The sequence below is a fragment of the Lycorma delicatula genome, chromosome 3 (assembly GCF_047948215.1).
Source record: "Lycorma delicatula isolate Av1 chromosome 3, ASM4794821v1, whole genome shotgun sequence".
Taxonomy (NCBI): domain Eukaryota; kingdom Metazoa; phylum Arthropoda; class Insecta; order Hemiptera; family Fulgoridae; genus Lycorma; species Lycorma delicatula.
The window spans coordinates 147,124,387-147,139,001 of record NC_134457.1 but is presented as its reverse complement, the minus strand read 5'-3'; the positions used below and the strand labels follow the sequence as shown (position 1 = coordinate 147,139,001).

The window sequence follows — 14,615 nt, the reverse complement described above, 5'->3', positions numbered from 1 at the left end:
ACGGAATTAATCCCAGCAAAAATTATTGCTGAAATGTATGTATGCATTGATCAATAGCGGGATGGTGACTGTACTGCCAAGGGCATGGTTTCCCATGCAGCCGGGAGGTGTAGTACCATCTCGACGATGATAATTTTATGTAATAAAGTAAATGTCACCCGGGACTCTGAGATGGAGCTGAGTGGGAATGGAGGTCCGTTCTCCTCTCCCTGGTAGATCAGACCGGAGTCCGTAGTTGTAATTAAACTAGGGGTTTAAACTATCAAGTTGAGTTAACTAAGGAAACTAGGAATAAATTCCGTTGTTGCGAACAACATTCCTTGTGGTAACTTTATTTACTGAATTTGCCTCCAATGTTATAAGATATTTTCTCACTAATAGCTTACTTAAAATGTAGAACTAGGTGCGGGGTTCGTGCTTCTGCGTATTCGGTTAACTATTTCAGAGGGCAACGAAGTAGGACAGTCAAGATGTCCAAAAAAAGCCTACGCGAAGGCGAATGCTGAGTCAAAATTCACTGATGTAAATTTCTACCGAAGCATTTACATCCGTGGCATCCCAACGAGTTCTAGCTAATTACTTGAGATGTAATCAGTTAGAGGGTCAAAAGACGACCTCCGTTAAATCTCATCAGGAACGGGGAAGGGGGGTGATGGTATGGCGACCGGAATCGTCACAGGGCGGGAGTCTTCCCCTACGGGGGTTGGAATGATCAATAGAGGAAGTGTATGTTAAATGTTTTCTAAGAATTCTATTTCTTTTGTCTACGTACTGTAGATAAATGTCTCGTTTAGACAAATAAATAAAATTTTGCACAGTAACTTTAGTGCTCTGCGTTAGTTAATGGATTTCGGGAAATTCCGCTACTTTAATGTATAGGCAGACAATAATTGCAGAACACATGTTTAAATCTTTGTTAGAATTTTATTGTTAATGAGTTATAAGAGAATATTGGGAATTTTCTCATTACCAGTTCAATAAATAACCTGTCATTCTTGACTGTTGTCAAGAATACTTTGTGTTTGTATATAGATACGGAAATCAAAAGAATAACTACCTTAAATTACCTCTTTTTTAACTACCTCTTTTTTTGGAGATATCCAGAATACTAAATTTAATATCATTATTATTAAAAAACATTTTGTAAAAATTACTGTATGTTACTACATACTGTATTATATTAATATGCAGTCACCATTTCGTTATATAGAAGTATAAGTTAAATAAAGGTAAATTTACATATAGTTTTATTAAAATGTCACTGTGCAGTAAAATAATTTGTAAAATCGATATTTTCGTAATATCGAAGTTCGTTATATAGAGGTTCGACTGTAATTTTATGAAACGTATAATGTAAATTTACTTAACCACTGATTAATTCTGCTTAGAACTTTATTTTTTTATATTTACTTTTATTACTGTATTGTTAATTTGCTTTTATTTTTCCTTACCGTTCATAAAAAACAAAATCACTTAAAACCAATACTAAAACTTTAAAACCATTAATACGATAAATGGTGGTAATACATAAGAAACAAGGTATGAACATTTTTCATACCACTTGTGATATTGTTACATGTTACATATGCGAGTACTGTTACATATACGAATCATAGCATCAGTAGTTTCTTAATAATGCGATTTAATACGCGGCCGCTCTTCGCCTTATTCTAAACCGATATTTATAGTGAGTGAATAACACATTAGGTGCCAAAATATTAATCTATGAAGATTTTCTATATGCCTAATTTTTCATAGGATTTGTTTATGCCAATACTATACAGAATGAAGGGAACAACCAATTTCGGAGGAGGTTCCTAAATTTTCACTTGTGTAGATTAAAATATTTATATAAATTTCTAGGACTTTATTTAACAAGTCTGTTCACTCTAGTTACGACGTTCAGACATTTTCTACGTTTTATACTCAAATCATCGTATTCTTAGCTAGCTTATATCCTACTTTAATTATGTTACAAAACAAATTTCGTTTTGATATAGTTATATTTCTTATAATTTTCAACCCTTTCAAATGTCTTCTATGTCATAATTTAATAAAAAAAAGAAAACAATAGCGTTTCATGTAATATATCTGAAAAAATTGAATACAAATAAGTTATTTAGGTAAAAAAAAAAATGAATAAGAATAAGAATTATGAAATTCATTTTTCTTTGACCTATCCTTGCTTTCCCTAGTTGAATACAAGAAATTAAACAGCTTAATTTGTTAGAGCATATCATCACTGGAATATATCAACTAATATTTTCCTGATTCTTTGCCCAAATTTGTTTTGGTATGATTCATATTTTCAGATGGATAAAATTAAAAATATTAAGAACATAAAATAATTTAAATTTAGATAATAATACAGTACCTACATTATTGGTAGACTTAAAATTTTTTTTCAGATATATGGTTCTTTTATATATGGGTATATGGTTTTTATATATGGTTCTTTTTATATATGTATATAATATAAATATATACTCGTATTAAGTTTAACAATATATATTAAAGTATCTTGGTTAGTCTCATACTTCCCAATAACAAACAGAAAAGAAAATAAGATTAATTTGTATCTAATGATAAGTTTAAAGTTAATATCTGAAATATTCGTCATAATTGTCAGCAGTTACGCTGATATATATATATATATGTTAAGATAAGCCCTCTTTGACCACTCGTCTAAGATTTACTTGCTTTAACATCTATTAATCAGTGGTGTATTTTCCTGCCGTATTAACAACTTCCCTTGTTATTTTCTTCTTCTTCTTGTTAGATGAAGAAATAACAATAATAAGGGTATTAAAAAAAAACTGATAAACCTTTTTTTTACCAAATTATATCATTTCTTAACTTATTTTGTATTACTTAACCTTACTTGTGTAAAAATCTTATTATAATCTTAATCTTACCGTAATATAATCCTCAAACTGAGAGAATGTGCATAATAACACTCTCTGCTTAGTAACTAACATAAGACTACCAAAAATCAGAATTGCCTATTATTATTGCGCGATGAAAATGATAAATTAATTAAAATTTTACCTGCCAAAAGCATTTATTGTATAGTTGGTTGACGGGGTTGTAGATAAATGTACCATTTCTTCATCATGATTAAAATCATTATATCGTCCCTTAGTGTTGCTTAAGTTCCACTAAAAATAAAAACAAAAATTAATTAATCAGAAAAGTACTTTGTTGGAACACACACAAACTTATATATATATATTAATAATATGGAACGAAAATCTAAACTGAGTTCGGTTAAAATTAACCGATACTACCCCAAGTTATTAGATAATATGTATGGAATACAGGAGAGCTGTATTAAATTAAGTGCTATCAGTACGTGCTACAACCAGTTTCGTACCCTAAATTGTTTACACTATTACTAGATGACCATCAACTAATTGGATTAGCATGATAATGATGTGTAGTGATTATTAGTCAAGATGTATATTAATAGAGGGCTCCATAGAAAATCAATTTCGTTTAAATAAACTTCGCATTAGGTGAAGTATTAACCTTATTTATTGTTAAGCTTTCAATAACTTCAAAATTTTTAAGTTAAAAAAATCTAAACATAATATTTCTTTACTATCTTCACATTTCTTCGAATTAAGGGTAACGAGATTATATTTATGCCATTATTTTTAAGCTGATAATTAAATAGAAAAGCTATAAACTAAATCTCGTGTGAATCAGTCAAGCATATCTCAAGAAAATTTCATAAATATATAGAGACGAGTAGTAAAACATATTAAAAATCTTGCAACAAGGAATGATAATTCGGTTTGTAGGAAAATTTAATTGTTAGCCACTGGTCTTTGTAATGATACTTTCCAAGTTGCACGCAACTTGGTGTTAATATGTACATATATATATGTTTTAAATTTATTTATTTATAATATTAATAATATGTAAAGTCTGTAGTACTCTATAAATAAGAACTTCCTAGGGTTCATTTTTTTTCAAGATTTTATCAAAAGAATAAATAAAAGTCTAATATTTAAATAAATTAAAGAAACTAAAAGAAAAATAAATCTTAAGGTAACATTTTCATTAAGTAGCTCATTTTTATTTTATAAGTAAATAAAAGGTAAATAAATTTAATGCTATTGGTTGTTATGTCATATACATCAGAACCACCAGAATATCGATTCTTAATATTAGATTCAGCTTACCGCTTTTTCAAAGAATCTGAAATGTACGTGCAAAAAAGGAAATATATCTCTGTATTTCAGATTTCAGTAGCTATATTATACAGACTACTGAAGACGATGCTTCACCTGCTAAAATAGCTATATAAATTCAGAATATTTAATATAGTTCATATATATATATATATATATATATTTGAGACATATAATATCATACTACAAAATAGGATTTGTGAAAAATATCCAAATACGTGTTTTAAGATTTGTTTTGAATCGTGTTAAAAAGAGGAACTTAAAATTATAACTTTATCAGTCGATTAAAAATTATTTATTTACATTCATGAATAAAATTATTAAAAATGATTATAATGAGCACTGAAATAATTTGTTCTCAGGGGAAAAAGGAAGTAATTCGTTATTCACACTTCTATCCATTCTTTGTTACGGTTGTTTAACGCAGGTGAGGTAAAGGAAGTATCATTCGGAGTTGCTTTCTTTGAGATTAATGATGTTGTCTATATTATTAGTTCTCTTAGTAAATATAGTTAAACATTCCCTTCTAAGAATAAATATAATTTGCAGAAGAAGAAAATTAAAATAAGTTTATTCTTTACTTTCACAATCAAGCCTATTTTTTATTCTTGAAAAGTGCTACGTCATCTTCAGCGTTACATTAGACTATCAGTAAAATAAAAATTGTATTTACTAAATAAAATTGTAGATTACTAAATAAAATAAATATATATGCATTACAATCAATTAAAAAAACGTTGAAAAATTTCTGCTTTGAAAATACTTCCAAAACTAGATAAACCAGCTTACACCGCCTAATTTTTCAATCCTCTTTCACTTCTCTACTTTGCTCAGAAATTTTCGAAAAATTTTCCACCAATTTAAATTGTCGGTCATTCGATTATTGAACTCTTAAAAACATCTTATTTACTCGATTCAAATCTGTCCATTAAACATCGCAACAATTATAAAGAACAGTCGATAATGTCGCTTGTAGTTTCGAAAGTATTTCCAAGAGCATCTCTTTACACGATTCTTTCAAAGATTTCTCAATTAACCTATCGTCTAAAACTTCATTTCGTATTTCAGCGGTCCAACATCCTTATAACACCGTATTTCAAAGGTTAATTTTTCTTTTTTCTTTTCCTGTTGTCAATGTTTCACGACCATTAAATGCTACATATTTTTAAGAAAATATTTCTTTAATTAAAATTTGTATTTGATACCTGAAAACTCTAGAAAATCTTTCGTTGCTTGTTTATTTTTCTTTGATTTCAGTTTAAATCCATCCTTTGAAATTTTTCGCTCCAAATAATAAATTTCTACAACTTCTAGTTTATTATGTTCATTTTTAATAATATTTATCTTCCTTTATGTTCTCATTTCCTTTTTTCACATTCTATTAATTTCTTCTTTTTTATTATTTTTTTTTTTAGTTATTTATTTTCAGACTGAATTTTTTCTCCTAGCAATAAACATGTCAATTAGAATTTCTTCTAACCCATGGTTTCTTCTAAAGAATAATGTGATCGTTCACATAAAGGTTTTATTATTTTTTTCTGGAATAGCTATTGCATCCCAGATGTGTATTTAATTCCTAATTTGCTTCTTCTACATACCCAGTGAAAAGCTGAACATCCTTGTCTCTCATCTTGCTGAATCAGACCTTGCATTTCTTCATCGATTCTTATTTCGTCTACTTGATTCTTGTACAGATTGTTCTTCTTCCTTACATTTTAGTTCAATTCTCCTTAAACCAGCTAAGGGTTACTGCTCCTATTCCACGAACTGACACAGTAAAATATACTTCTTTACCGACACAAAAAAAGTTACAAAATACAAAAATTCTTAAAAACTTATTTTATCTTATGGATTGAATTTAAGCTTCGGTAAAGAGCTCGTCTGAAAACGAGTAATTTCCAGATTGATTCCGGACTGATTTCTTAAAATAGATTTTTCAGTTCACTATAACTTGTACATTAGACAATGATATACGAGCACCTTATGTAACGGTTACAACCCAAGAGTTACTGCCAACTACTTCAGGATTTCATTTTCGATTATAGGATTTAAAAAAAAGTTTACATATTAATAAAATAAAAATCCCATAAAGCAGTAAAATAAAATATTACAGTTCTGTCCTAAGGTAGAACGCGTTTTCGCTATTTTCTTGCAGCATTGTTAGCCGATAACCGATTTAGAAAGTAAAGGAAAGGAATTAAATATATCAGTTTACATTTCGTTACATAATTTAAATTGTCAACTATGACTAGATGCAGACTAATTAGTTTAAAATACAGCACGTTAGATTTTAATTTTATGAACAAATTTAAAAAGGATACTTTAATTTGAAGGCATAATTTTATAACTGTGTTTTGAAAAAGATGAACCTGCACAGTGCATGTTTCGTTTTAAAATAAAAAAAAATACGGATTCGAATTAACAATTGCATATTAACATGTTCGTAATTTAATTTAATTTGTATTACATTGTTGAAAAATACACATAATTTAATGTATGTACATATCTACTGTATGATGTGTAAATTTTGACTGAAAAATATGAGTCTTCAAATGATAGATCGAGACTGGCTAGACGAGATCAAAACGAGACGAAATTGGACTGTCAGATTCTAGTGCTGAGCCGGCTTATATAGTGTAGATGGAGCCGAGTGAACCGCCAGAAGCTGTATGAATCATACGGAGTCAAGTGAATCGTCAGGAACTGTGTCTCAAAATACTGCCCGCCATAATTTAATACATCTTACAATAATATAATAACATTGAATCCAACAAGCTTGGCGAATAGGCCGTATGGTATGGTTGCGTGTTACGCACTAACAATGAATAAATAAAAACTAATAATGAATAAAAACACATGTTTAATAAAATACAAACAAATTATATTGAAAAGAAGGAAAAACTAATATTTAACATCACATTGTGCCAGACAGCAGTGCTGCCTGAACAGTGCAAGAATATCACAAAAAATTGGGGACCCATCGATCATTCATTTTGCTGTTATAGTGAATATTTAATTTATATTTCTAAAAAAATTATCATTTTATACTGAGACAAAAAACCTTTCTCAAGAAATGAAAAAGTGAAAATAAAGTGTTCATAGATTTAGAAAAGTATGGCGGAAAAAAGGTAAACTGCTATAGAGGATCAGTTAAAGCACTACTTTTCTAAAAACCTTTTATAAAATAAGAAAAGTAATCTAGAGACACGATGACATAATTTGCGTGGAAATACTTTGAATATTCTTGAACAACGGGGCCGAAAATGGAAAAATGTATTCAAATCATCTACTTATAGACTGTAAATTTTGTTCAAAAAAAATAATTCACTTATAAGCGGGCCTACTGGAAGAACTGTATCTACAATTTTTTTTTTTTTATAATTCATTAATAAAATAAACAATAGATCCTGGATAATAATAATATAATAGATAATACAATAACATTCAATATGTATTCTTGTAACATTAAAGAAACATTTTTATAAAAAAAATTTTATTTACAGTTACGTATCTATTTAATTTTTTTTATTAAAATAATATTATTAATGACGCTACTTTAAATCGTATTGAATTACAAAATACATTTTTAAGAAAAAAGTTCATGTTTTTAGATTACATTTTATTAAATGTAATCTAATTCTAAATTTTAATAAGAGCGTTAAATTTGCAAAAAGCTATTTTAAAGATTAGTTTTGAATTCGTTTTAAATTAGTTTTGAAACTAGCATTCTAATTATTTAAAAATTATTTAAAAATAAATTAAATATTATTTAAATATTTTAAATAAATAGTTTTTCAAATATATTTATAACAATACAAGAAATTAAAATGCTTGTTTGTAATAAGGATTTTTTATAAATTTATAAAGAAAATGATTAAAATTTATTTTTATATAACAATTTTAACAAATAAAATTTTGAGAACTGTGTTTATTTTGAAGATAAATATAGCTTTTTTATAAGTTAACATTAATTTGATTGAATTCTTCAGTTAAATAATTATATATTATTATCAAAATGTATTATTTTAATTATTAATGTAATATAATTTTCTTAGCTATTTATTTATATACTCGTATTTTAATATTTTAATGAAATTTTCAATTCTTAAAAATAATACGAGTAAGTTGTATAAATTTTCCACGATATATAAATCTGGTTTACTGTTTTTCCAAGCTTTAAAATCGTATCGAAAACTTTCTATAAAATTAACTTTTTGTCCCATAAAATCAAAATCTTTACATATTTTACTATATATTCCATAGTTATTAGACGGGTTTTATATATTTTTTATTTTAAATTCATTTCTATTATAAAAATTAAATAAAGTTTGTTTTTTTTATAATTGAAAAAATGTAATTTTTTATTTTATTTTTTGTGGTTGTTTAATTCTTATAAATAAATAATAACATTTAATTTGAAAATTAAAATTTAATTCTTAAATTACATATATATAAAATAGCATATCGTGAGTCATTCATAATCACGTCCAGCAAAATTTACTGAAGATAATGAAAATTTCTATACACTCATAATATTACAGTATACTTTCGTTACACTAATAAAGGATTTTTTAAAATTCCGAGATTAAAGGGTTAAAATGGAACGAAGATGAAATTTATTTTTTTTTAATTTCTCGTAACAAATATCAACTTGATTTAAGGTGTATGTAATCTTCATGCGAATATCAAAAAATCAATTTCGAGATTTTTTTTAAAATTCCGAATCTAAAGAGTTAAAATTGATTTTTGAATATTTTTTAAAACCTGGATATTTTGTTTTAATTCTCGGTAAGAAATGAAGATATTAACCTAATTTTTGATGTGTGTAATCTTCATCTGAATTTCTAAAAAAGCAATTTCAAGATTTTCTGAAATTTCACCTCGAAAGGGGTGAAGAGAGGTAAAAATGTTTTTAAAAATTGTCCCAAATATTTCCGTATCCGACTCTACTAAACGAAATATTTAGTAGCTTTGGGATTGCAAACACTCTTCAGATAAATATCATAAAACTATTTTCGGTTTTTTAATTTCGTTTTTTTAAGGGATGTGTACAGCACGGCGGCTCTATCAACACAACCACTGCCAATGTTATTAGTGCGACGCGACTGACTGCACTTGCCTCCATTTACTTGACTAAAAATCATAAAATTAAAAAAAATTGACCGCGACGGAAAATCAAGTATCCATATAGCAAGAGCATAGTCGCGACGGGGATGCATAAATATATATAAATTCAAAATAAAAAGGTACTGAACTCAAAACTTTCTCGTTTTTGAAATCGATTAAAATCTACTCATTTTTTATAATAATTATTTTACTGAAAATGGATGTTTAGTTATTTGAAAATTTATATTTTTAAATAGTTTTAATATTGTAAAATGTCTACTGTTATTATGAAAAATTATTAATATATATAATCATAGCAGTAAGTGGTTGTTATTTTATTTGTAATTTGTTTTGGTATCCATATTTCTAAACATTGAAAATATTAATATTTTGCATAATTTATTCAGTTTGCATACTTATTCTGCTAGTAGTATGAAGAATTTTTGTTTTCATTATTTGTTTCTTTGATTTTTATACTAGTAATCATCAACAGTTAAAAAAAGTTTCGTGCTTTTTATCTATCAAAATTTTTATAAAGAAAAGTATAGATGTTCTTTTGTTCAAAATCATAAATCTCCGAAAGTTCTTCACCGATTGCTTTGAAATTTTGACACAACGTTGGATTCAAATACGCGCGTGTTTTTATATACCTAAGATGCCACACCTGCGACAGATAAAAACATGCTTTTTTTAAAAACAGCGCTATCTGTTGGACGTAAAAGGAACACACGCTATACTATATTTTACCATTCTATTTCAATGTTTCCGATAAGTGTGTCCGCTATAAACTAAAAAACTACTGGACCGATTTACGCGTGGGGAAAAAGGAAGAAAGGGAAAAATCGAAAAATGTAAAAGGGAAAAACGTAAAAAGGAAATAAGGGGAAAACTGGGAAAACGAAAAACGGGAAAAGGAAATGTAAAGAGGAAAGAAAAGGGGAATGGAGGAAAGAGGAAGGGGAAACGAAGAACAGAGTAATGGGGAAGAAAAGGGAAAGGGGAAAATGAAAGGGGAAATGGAATATGGTAAAAATGAAAATGGGAAAAAGAAAAATGGGGAAAGGGGAGAAAGGGTAAAATGTAAAAGTTAAATTTTGTGAAGTTCCGTAATGTTCATTTTATTAATATCTTATCAACCTTTCAATTGTGTTCATTTAATCTATATATATATACTCAAATCTAAAAATACCAAAGCATTGCCGGGTCGGCTAGTATTATCTAATACTTTTAAGCTATTTTTACATTTATAAATTGAAACTGTTTTCATGATTTATTTCAAACAAATTAAATTAGTAATCGGGTAGAATAAAATTAATAGAAGTCTTAATAGAAGATCTTATATATTTTATGATAAATTTAATTTTATTCTTTATTATTTTTATAAAGCGACTGTAAGTAAACAATGACATTTTCTCGTAGGTGTATTTACTCGTTTACTGTTGAATTTTTACTCACTTCTGATCGATTACATTTTTTTAGACGTTTAAAAAGCAAAATATCGATTAATAGAAATCTCTTATGATAATGTTGTGATTTATTAAAAAATAAATCTTTTAGGAATAATTTTTTCTTTTTAAAGCACAAATTTATTGGAAAACTGGAAGTGAATTCAAAGATATTAGTATCATATCTTTGATACCCACAAAAAGTTGGAAAGGTCCGTTTAAAAGGTTTTTAATATATTATAATTGATTATAATATATGAATTATAATATATTATTGATTAACTAACAATGAAGAGCAAATAAAAATAAAATTATTAATTTAATAATTAAAAAATTAGTTTGCAATTCATGTCGTTGCTGTATTTGAGGAAATATGCGTGTAGCTTTAAGAGCTGCGGAATAAAATACGATTAGATGTGTCTAATCGTGAGATTGTGAGATTATTTTGAAGATACTGACAGTACCTCACAGCTAAAGTTCGATAACGAATCTTATTAAATTTGAGGGAATTATTGACTCTGGCTTAGGCTAATAACATAATCAATATAAATAAACACAGAAATATTTAATTATAAGAAATAAATCACACTTTAACGAGGTTATTCAGTAAGGTACGACATTCTTATAATGAAATTTTGTATACGGTCATTTTTTTAAACAAAGTAATATTTGATTTATATATGTAACGGTAAATTTGACGGCTATGAAGTTTTTTTACATTTTTAAATCTCTTCCTTTCAGGAGCCAGGTTTTTTTGGATGAGAAATTGCAATACTTCTATTCTGAACTGCCCAGAACAACTTATTTATTACTGGACTTCCTGGATCGGCATATTCGACCGTATTAAAGCTGTTATAAACTAATGATGAACATAAACTTGGTTATAAATTAATCCCTATTATTATTTTTAATTAGGTAATTAATTTACCATTTTTACTTGTAGTTTGTGCGTAGGGACATAGTCAGAAGAATTATAGGATCTTGAATACAGAATCGTCAGGATGAAAGACTTCGATACTGCTACCACTCGGCTACGGAGGTCAGTAAATAAAATTATAGATTACACTTGTTATAATACTTGTTACAATATGAGAAAAATTTAAATAGATTGTTACCTGTTTTTGACCGTAATAAGGAGTAGCTTCAACGAACAGTATTTTTTTCAAAATATAAATAAATATAATTTTGAATATAATAGTCATTATAGTGGATTAACTTCAGTACAATGCACTAGGTAACTTACTAAACGCAGAATTTCTACGTAACTGATATGAGTCAATGTACTTCGTGGCAATATATAACATAATAAACACCTTGTCTATATAATAATTATAGTTCCTGCAAGTAAGAGCCAATAGCGAAAGAAGAAACATCACCCGTAGTGGTACACTCACCAGCCAATTAAAAATGAACATCGTTCGATATATTCTTTTTTTTATTTTTAGAACATGACGTTGTTAGGTCAGCAGATTATTTTCTTTCATTAGTTAAAAAATAATAATGAATTATTTTCTAAATACTTTTATACGAATTATCATCATGCAGATAACAAGGTATAGAAGAGTTGTAATAGAAACTAGAATCTGTTTCTGTTATATTGAGTTCTTGATAAACTGATATCCTTGTATTATATAAAAACCAATGGAACAGTAGATATCTTTTTTGTCTTTTTATTGAAATATATTTGTTTTTTAGTGTATTTATTTTTTGTTGAATTTGGTTGTCTTTAATCATGAACTCCTCATTCGGATGTGTTTTTAATAATGAATTCTTTTAAATATTATTCTTTCAAATATTAAAAGCTATATAGTCAACAGGAAGTACATTTAAACAGTTATTTCCATTGCTTTTTTTTGTAATTACATTATACACAGTCATGTGCATAATTTTTTTCCTGTAATTACATTATTTATTAATTTAAAACATATGAAATGTATTAGAGGCGTTAGTCAAATATTGTTATATTACTGGGTAATTTATATTATAATTAAAAAACTTTTGCAATACGACTTTATTTAAAAAAATTTTTCAAAATAATCTCCACCACGCATTATACACTTTTCCATCCTTCGAAACCAATCTTCAAAGAAACCCTGCCATGTTTCATCGGAAATCTTGACACACACATCGTCCCAAGCCCTTAGGTGGTCATCATCGCACGTAAAATGCCTCCTTTTCAGCTTGTTCTTCATCTTCGGGAACAGCGCAAAATCACTTAGAGTGGGTCAGGACTGTAAGGACAGTGCTCCAACAGTTTTATTTCAGGGCTGGCCAAATACTCAAACCGATTTTGAGGCGGTGTCCTGGAGCATTATCGTGGTTAACAAACCATGTGTCCATCCTTGAATTTGGGGATAGTTTCTTGAAAGGTTCGATAACTTTAGACTGGCGTTCCTCGTAGTACTACTTTCCTGTAACTGTCGTCTGAGTTTCCAACCCAACTCGCTATAAAACTCTTCTCACACTAAAAAGTACGGCCACCATTCTCTTCTTCACGACCTGAATTTTCGAACAGCCACGAGAGTCTCTTCATATTTGAACACCCACACTTTGTTCTGAGCATTAGTCAGGACGTCATAATATAAAGTCAAGTTTCGTCAGTTGTCACAATACTGTTCACATAGGGAGATTTAGCATTTTCAACCTTTTTGAAAAGTTACCCGTAGGATACAAAGCTTTCTAACCTACATGCGTGATCTCGTGATCTCGCAAAATAGGACGACCTGCTGGTGTATTAATGTTTAAAGACATCTCTAATTGGTGTTAGATCACAGCCTGTCTGTCTCAAGCATTTTTCGTACTGCACCGACGTTTACCTCAATCACAAACGAAGACGGTCGACTTGACCTTCGAGCGTCATCAAGGCCAAAATATCCTGTTTTAAACTCTCGGAACCACTTATTGTTGTAAGACGAGGACAACCTTCTCCAAGCACAGGAGTCATTTCCTCTAAACACTTAACCTACATGCAAAATTGCCCTGTATTCAATTTTCGACCATGACAACATCACTACCTACTTTCACTAACACTGCTAAAAACCAAATAATAATGAGACAGTGACTAGAGCGGCCACAGTGCAGGTTAGAACCTGTCTAAACACACACTAACAATCGTCTGTGATGATCGGTTCCTTCGTATTGCAAAACTTTCCTAATACCCTTTTGTAAATTTTTTTACTTCTTGAGAATTGGATTAAATTTCAAATGATTATAATCTGCATATATCTCTTAAAACTTTATTAGAACTGAATAAACTCCAGACTCCGTGGCGGAGTGGTAGTGTCTCGGCCTTTCACCCGGAGATCCCGAGTTCGAATCCCGATCAGGCATGGCATTTTCACACGCTACAAAATTCAATTTCCATATACTACGCAGAAACTTTCAGGCTTATGTGGTGATATCATACAAAAAAAAAATGAACTTGATCAGACCACTCTTTAAAATTAATTTATGAAAAAGCCGGTTTATCAAATGTTCATTTTTACCAGAAATATTAACAGAGATTTAGAACACTACATAGCTACGTCTAGCACCTCGAAATTAAGTTGTATTTATATTATCAACCACATCCATAATCTTTATTTTTTTATTACTTTTAATTTTTTATAAATGTATATATAAACTTTTGAACTGACGTTGATTTTGGGGGTCTGGGTGATGTGAAACGCGAAGATATATTGAAATTTTCCCGAAGTCGAATCATGCTACCCATTACAATAGGTAGCTTTCTTATGAAATCTACCTAAAATGTGCAATCGTTTACGTAATACGTGCCAAACAGTCATTTGTGGAATCCCAATCTCACGTGTCACACGTCGAGTTGATTTCTTCAGACTACGCGCAAAGCTTTTTCTAAGTTGTTCCACAG

The 14,615-nt window shown here is 28.7% G+C and overlaps 1 protein-coding gene across 1 annotated transcript in view; it reads right to left on the bottom strand.

Moving 5' to 3' along the window:
• The window catches only part of LOC142321225 (uncharacterized), a 73,231-nt gene extending 61,231 nt beyond the window's left edge, over positions 1–12,000 (bottom strand). Inside the window, exons 1-2 of the mRNA XM_075359219.1 lie at positions 11,863–12,000; positions 3,049–3,158 (exon numbers count right to left, since the gene is read on the bottom strand). Coding sequence (XP_075215334.1) covers positions 3,049–3,158; positions 11,863–11,949 — 197 coding nt within the window. The 5' untranslated portion in view covers positions 11,950–12,000. The remainder of the gene's footprint in view (positions 1–3,048; positions 3,159–11,862) is intronic.
• Positions 12,001–14,615: the final 2,615 nt, after the last annotated feature.